Here is a 7,760-nt window from a genome sequence, read left to right on the forward strand (position 1 = left end):
GAAACTGTTGTATTGTTTGTACTTTGGACAGGGAGGGACTGAATATGGAAGACAGCACACATGAACATTTGAGTGTAGCACAGGTACGCTTGCCAGTAGCTACACACCCTTCAGGGCGGACCATATAAGCCCAGGTGAGATCCTGGGTGTATAGCCAGCTTCAAGCCCATGCTTAAAGATATGCCCCTGGATCTTTACTTATATTGATACTGTCCCGGGGTGGGGAACCAAACCCCAGAGTCACAGTGGGCCGGGGTGGCAATTAGACACGGAAACAGGCCGGGTTCTATTGGCTATGGAGTACTGAGGCACGGGAAGCGTAGCGGTTTCTTAAACAAGTTGGAAATTTATTTGACTTACGCTTAGGTGCGTAGGAGAATGATGTCTTCAGTTCCAGTTTACAACAACAACAACAACAACAACAAAGGGGTCTGTTGGCCCACGAGGTTCAGTCAAAGACCTAGTCCCAGGGCTGGTCAACAGCTCATTGAGTGGATAACACAAACAACAAACTAACTGTAACACGGTGAATGATGAAAACGAGACGTGACGCCAGTCCAATATTGGTGGACGATCGAGTAGTCGTAGAGTAATGCCGAGGTTAGGATGCCAGAATGTTGAGGTGAAATCGTAGTGGGATGGTCCAAAATCGTAGTCAGCAATCAGTCAAATTGAATCAGGAACCAGGAGATCAAAACTGCAATCGCTCTAACCAGCACAGAGTGCCAATCTGGGGAAGGAGACCAGTAGGCCCAAGAGCCTGACTGCCAGACAGTCCCTGGAAACACCAGCCTCTGTCTGCAGTGACGCGATCTTCTCCCCCCAGAGGGAGGGGCCCTCAGACCTTTCATAGCAGCCCTATAGCCAATCAGGCTGCTTGGCTAAGAGAAATTTCTAGAGGTATTACCTCATTCCAGTCGTACACTGGGCATGCTCTGCACTAAGATCTGCATAGCAACTGAGTCTGCTCAGAGCTGAAAGTGGGTCAGGGCTGATTGACAGCTCCTGAGGTCATAGAAGGGGTAACTCAGGCCCTGCATGGAATTTTCCACTCTCAATCAAACTGAGTTCATGCATTGGCAGCACCTATACTTAAAATTTTGCTCCAACATGCCCCCTTGCTGTCAATGCAAGAACCAGGAACGTTATCTTAGAGCTCGTAATCTCCTTCATTTTCGACTTCCTCGGTCAAGGTTATGTGAATAATGGTAACATATATACAAAATATATAATAAAACAGTCTAATTGACCTCATCATGTCTTGATGGTCCTGATTCGACGATTTCGTTAGGTTGATGGGTTGATTGAAGAACTTCACGTTCCGTAGGTTCGGTCACTCTTGTTCTGAAATATAAAACGTAATCGGACAGAACAGATTTTCTCATATTGTCTTAACTTACATTACTTTAAGGGCCTATCTTATTTATCGGTTGTTTTGTCGCCCTTTGGGTCAACCAATTGTGGTGGGTTATAATGTTTTGACCACTTTCTTCAAGTTCAACTAAGTAAGTGTTTGGGTACATCTCTGGCGTAATTATTACCCCTGTCAGGACTTTTGGGTGTTTGTTTCGTGGGTCTGGAAGAGTGACCCACACGAGTTCCGAAGGTTGGAATTTCGGTTTCCAAGGATCTGTTGGTATAATATCTCTTGTGCTCCAAAGCTCTTTATCAGCGTTTAGGTTTATAAGTACTTCATGATTTTGCTTTACCCAGCCTTTATATGTTCCGTTCCCTCGGGTTCGTAATGCTTCTTTGTATAACCCTACAGCTCTCTCTACTACACCATTTGACTGCGGATGGTAGGGTATATGGTGATGCCAGTGTACATTATATAATATGGCAAATTTTTCTACTGCTGTAGAAGTAAATGGCGGCCCTCTATCCGATTGAATGACATACGGTACCTTCCAGACAGAAAATATAGCTATTAATGCTGATATCACGGCTGCAGCATGGGTCTTTCTTAATGGGTAATTTGCCGTGTTCCTAGGTCCACTACTATTAATCCTTTGTTTGGACTAGCGGTTTCAGGCAATGGTCCTAACAGATCGACTTGCCATGTTTTTCCTGGAGCAAACTTTTTCTTATCAAATACGCCCTTTGTGTTTCCCGTAGGATGGCACTTCTCTTTGGCGCAGGTTTCTCATGCTAGCACTATTCTTCTCCAATCCTGTGAATGGCCATATCTTGCATTTCCTTTTACTATCCGATTCCATCGCTTGTGACATGCTCGAGATCCTGGGTGATTCCAATGTTCATGTAGCCATGTTAAATAGGGATCTACACATATAGACTCATTGACTGCTACTTGTTCGGGGCAGCTTGGTTCCTGCAGTATTTTATCTATGACTTCGTGCACCGGATCAGTGTCAGTGGTATGCGACCGGGTGTGTTTTATCAGGGGCAGTACTTCGATTTCACTCAGTAGACCATAGATCCCTTCCCATACATCAAGATTCTCGGATGCCGAGGCTCGGCCGGTAACAATGTTATAGATGTATTGGGAATCTACAGCAAGAACTGGAACTGGAAGGGTCCCATTGTGACATGTAAAACAGTGTAGCAGTAGTTCTTTAAATCCTAAAAGTTCATTTCGCTGGGCTGACTCGCATCCCTGGTAGACCTGATGTATTCGGCAGGGGTTACAATGATACCCATATCTTCCTCCCTCTCGGGTGGTACCGTCTGAAGCCATCCACGCAGGTTCCATAGTCCCGTATAAAATGACTTTTTCCTCGGGTTTCGTCAGTTCTAAAGGTGTTATATCTGCATGTTTCCAATGGTGCCAGTGGTATAAATGGCTTAGCACTAGAGTACTCCAAGTGGATAAATCCCCTTGGAAACATGGGTCCGGTCGATTGTGGAGTAACCGTGGGAGTAGAGTGGCTCCTACTGCTTGAAATTTCCCATGTCCTACTGATAATGGTTCCACTAATTGAGCGGCCAGCAGCATTTTGCCAATAGTTCCGTATCAATGTTGGGCGGAATGAATCGTCTTATGTGCAGTATATATTAGATTCCCATTAGAGTCCTTTACGGTGGAGAATAGGTGCTCATCTGAGAATCCTACGGTTACTATCATAGGAGTTGAGAAATTTATAGCGCTTAGAGAAGTCTCTTCAACGGTATTTAATAGTTTCTCCAAAGCTTTTGTGTCTCTTCCCGTCCACGGTACTCTTCTTCTTGATTTGTCCCTGATCTGTTGCTGGATTCTTGACAATACTGGCAAATGTTCAGGTAAGACGTAGTGTCTCAGCCAATTTAATTTACCTAATATGGACTGGAATTCAGCCTTTGTTTTGGGGATTTTATTCTTTAACAAACTAGTAGCGTCTTTTCCCCCATGAGACACTCCATACCGCCTTCCCTCTTTGAATAGCGTTCCTAAGAATTCAATTTCAGGGGTTGGATCTAATTTCGACTTTCTTAAATTTATCAACCATCCATCTTTTGAGAGATGCTCTACCAGATCTTGAGTGACCTTCCTGACTACTCCTTCTTTTCTGCCCATTATGGCCACATCATCAATGTAGCTCCACATCTCCACCTGTTTACTGTCCGGGTTATCGTGGCGGAACTTTTCAAGGCTACAGTTCATTGCAGCAGTGGCCAACGCTGGGGCGTTCCGATATCCCTGGGGGCATACATTCCATCGGAACATTCGACCTCCCACACACATATTCAGCACTCCGTCGTCATCCTGGATGGGAATTGAAAAAAACATGTCCTTCAGATCCAAAGTAGTTCCCAGCCATTTCTCTGCCTGGTATTCGGCCATCTCTCTCAAACTTTGAATCAAGTTGCACGAAGTGGGTTGCGCCAGTTCAGTACAAAGTTTATTCACCTCCCTGTAGTCCACGACTAACCTGACTTCAGATGGCTTTCCTGGTTTTGCTATGCCCCAACCTGGGGATAATCTTGTGCTCGCTGAGATAGCGGTAATAGACCCTTGATCTTCCAAGTGTTTCAAGACCTTTTCCAACGGCTCCCTAAGCTTGTCCTTTGTGGGAATAGGGTTATACCTCCAGGAAGAAAGGATCTTCAACTTGGGTCTATGTCTTTCGTGAGTTGCGATAATGTTTATGGGTAATGCCTCCATCACTTTTCCCTTTAAGTTCAACATCTTTATTCCGGGGACTCCCAAGATATTCATGCTTCCCAATACTGCACCTAGACTCTTCTGGTATCCTTCTACTAAGATCTTTACCCTATTCGTTAGGGTGGCCGTGTTCAACCCTTGCACTCGCATTACCCGACTCGTCCTAATGTGTGGAATCGTTGCTCTTATTACATTCACCTGTGCCCCTGTGTCTAACAAAAACTTCGTGGGGACTAATTTAGTTGGTTCCTCCGGATCTCGAATCTTTACCACTGAATACGGCCATGGGTCATCACTGAAATTTTCCGAGTGATTTATCGCTACATCACCTTCTTCTCTTAAAATCCGTGATCTCTCGTTCTCCATACCGTTAACGCCATCGTCTTCTGACGCTTCTTCCTTCTGATGATCTATCTTTACTCCTTGTTCTACCTTCAACCTGTTGTGATTTTCCGGATTTCGTATCATCGTTTCAAGGGTCATTTCATCATCTGGGTCCGTTGTCCGTTAGCCGTCTTGTTTCACCGAGTTGGCGTAGCTGCCGGTCGTTGGACTCCCGCCGACAGCGCTTACTCGTTTTTTGGCTTTCCTTTTTCCTGGAAACCCAATGTCCTGGCTAAAGTCTGTTGTCCTTCCCCTCCAAGTAATCGTAATTGTTCCTTTGACAGACCTGACTTCTCCATCAAGAAAGCGAATATGGCTCTTTCCAGTGGCGTGCATTGAAAGAATGGATAGCTTGAGGAATTCCTGGGATTTTTTGGCGGTGACTTTTGTGGTTGATGATTCATTCTTGTTTGTGGGGGACTTCTATTTACTTCCCTCTGATAAGTCTGATGGTAAGTTTTATTTTCAACTGGTCGGAGGTAATGGCTGTTGGGACTCCCAATAGAGTATACTTGTTCTATCTCGTCTTCCTCCTTTGTAGTAGGGTATGCACTCTTTTGGGGTCTGGGTTGCATCGCTGCCTGCAATTGATCTAATAACCCTAGGGTATGCATCACAGGCCCATTTATGGAGGGACTCAATAATAACCTGATGGTGATGGTCAAATTTCCTCCATAAATTTCTGATGTTGCTTCTATGGCTTCTGCTAAGCATGGAACATCCCCTGGCGTAGTGGTGTAGCGATGTGGCCAAGCTCCTTGCACTTGATCTAGAGTAAGGTTTAATGGCCTAAAGACAGGATTCCAAAGAGCATAGGATGCTCCAATAACCGCATGTATCAATGCAGTGGCACTGGTTTTATTTACTATTCCTTCATGCCATGCATGAACTTTTCGTTGTAACGCCTCCACTGCAAGTGCTGGCAAAGGAATGGGCCAATAATGATTCGCTAACACAGGGATTGGATCCACCACCTTCGCTCGACTCCAGGCTGCATTCCTAACCAGTTGCAAGGCTTCTTCCCTGTCTACTAACTCACTCCCAGCTTCAGCCACTAGCCTTCCTAGCCAGGCTATAGGAGTCTCCTCATTTTTAATACTAGTTTCCTTTTTGAGTTCATTCATTTCCGATCTTGTTCTAGACCTGGTGGTTGTGGTCGTTTGCTGCTGTCCATTAGGTCCCATAGTATACTTCTGTACAGCTATTGGATATGCGAAAGTCATTTCAGGCTCCTTATTCTTTTCCATGGTTCCACTAGTGGTTTCTATACTTCTGTCTTTATCATTGCCCATTTGGTTACTTGTTTCACTTATCACATCTGGTTCCAAGTCTTGAGCTACAATGTTTCTTTCCGAGCTGCGAATGTGATTGCACTTTTCCCTTGCATCCTCCAGGGGGCGCTGGCTGATGTATGGGGGTGGCGACGTAATTTCAGTGGGTGGCGCTGTGGCGGGGGGCGGATCCCAGGTGGGCGGGATCGTAGGCGGTGCCTTGGCGTGAGATGGGCTGGGTATGGGCGGAGCTGGACGCTGTGGCATCAGCATGCTTTCTGGTGCTCTCGCCGCATGGCCGGCGCCATGTTGTAATGGCCTCTCAGCTATAATTTTGCTGGCGGCTTTTGTTGTGGACGTGAGCTGTGCTCTGGTGTCTGTAAGCTCCCTTAATAAGGCTACGTACGCTCTGAATAAAATGTTTATTATGCAGCCTTTCTTCCACTTTTCTCCTGTCCACTTTATTTTTCTCCCATTCTTCTCCAAATTCTCTCGCAATTTAACCAGGAGCTCGTGCCCCCTTGACCCACACGTAAGGCTCGGACAATTAAATTCATCGGGAGGAGTATCCTCACCCCCTTTTTTGATATACTGTATGCACTTTGCAAATTCCCGGTCTGGATGGGATTTAGCCACAGCCGGAGCTTTTTTCTTTAATACGGCCAAAGATCCAGTGTCTCCCTTCGGGCGATACACAGCCCTAGGATCTTTTAAAACACAGCCCAGAGCTCCTGGGGTGAGCCGGATAGCTTTGCCTTCCCCGTCATCTCCCCGGAGGGACAGATACCCGCTCATAGTCTCCCCCGCTGGATTTACAGCTTGGTGGTAGTTTAGATGATCCCACACATCGCTCAGTTCAGTCGCCTGGTGATTCCCACTGCTCCATGGGAAGTTTTTTATCCACTCAGTCTCCAGTTCGCCTCCCGTGTATCCTGTTCGTGACGCCATGTCCCGGGGTGGGGAACCAAACCCCAGAGTCACGGTGGGCCGGGGTGGCAATTAGACACGGTAACAGGCCGTGTTCTATTGGCTATGGAGTACTGAGGCACGGGAAGCGTAGCGGTTTCTTAAACAAGTTGGAAATTTATTTGACTTATGCTTAGGTGCGTAGGAGAATGATGTCTTCAGTTCCAGTTTACAACAACAACAACAACAACAACAAAGGGGTCTGTTGGCCCACGAGGTTCAGTCAAAGACCTAGTCCCAGGGCTGGTCAACAGCTCATTGAGTGGATAACACAAACAACAAACTAACTGTAACACGGTGAATGATGAAAACGAGACGTGACGCCAGTCCAATATTGGTGGACGATCGAGTAGTCGTAGAGTAATGCCGAGGTCAGGATGCCAGAATGTTGAGGTGAAATCGTAGTGGGATGGTCCAAAATCGTAGTCAGCAATCAGTCAAATTGAATCAGGAACCAGGAGATCAAAACTGCAATCGCTCTAACCAGCACAGAGTGCCAATCTGGGGAAGGAGACCAGTAGGCCCAAGAGCCTGACTGCCAGACAGTCCCTGGAAACACCAGCCTCTGTCTGCAGTGACGCGATCTTCTCCCCCCAGAGGGAGGGGCCCTCAGACCTTTTATAGCAGCCCTATAGCCAATCAGGCTGCTTGGCTAAGAGAAATTTCTAGAGGTATTACCTCATTCCAGTCGTACACTGGGCATGCTCTGCACTAAGATCTGCATAGCAACTGAGTCTGCTCAGAGCTGAAAGTGGGTCAGGGCTGATTGACAGCTCCTGAGGTCATAGAAGGGTTAACTCAGGCCCTGCATAGAATTTTCCACTCTCAATCAAACTGAGTTCATGAATTGGCAGCACCTATACTTAAAATTTTGCTCCAACAGATACCTACCCAAATGAGATAGAAGTTAATGGAGACATGCCTGTATCATACCTTCAACTAGAAAGTAGACACAGTTCCAGAAATACAAAGGGCACATGTGCTGATTTAAGGCACACTAGCTGTTTTTAAGGTGTATTAAGGGCATGGATCTACGTGTG

At 46.2% G+C, this 7,760-nt stretch overlaps 1 protein-coding gene across 1 annotated transcript; it reads right to left on the reverse strand.

Annotated features, from left to right (window-relative positions):
• Window positions 1-2,143: 2,143 nt before the first annotated feature.
• LOC149863617 (uncharacterized) lies at window positions 2,144-4,567 on the reverse strand. The gene is given in 1 exon segment (XM_090048506.1): window positions 2,144-4,567. A coding segment is annotated over 1 exon segment (2,424 nt).
• Between the last annotated feature and the right edge of the window lie 3,193 nt (window positions 4,568-7,760).

This window comes from Crocodylus siamensis, chromosome 5 (assembly GCF_052110815.1).
Source record: "Crocodylus siamensis isolate JL-2025a chromosome 5, ASM5211081v1, whole genome shotgun sequence".
Taxonomy (NCBI): domain Eukaryota; kingdom Metazoa; phylum Chordata; order Crocodylia; family Crocodylidae; genus Crocodylus; species Crocodylus siamensis.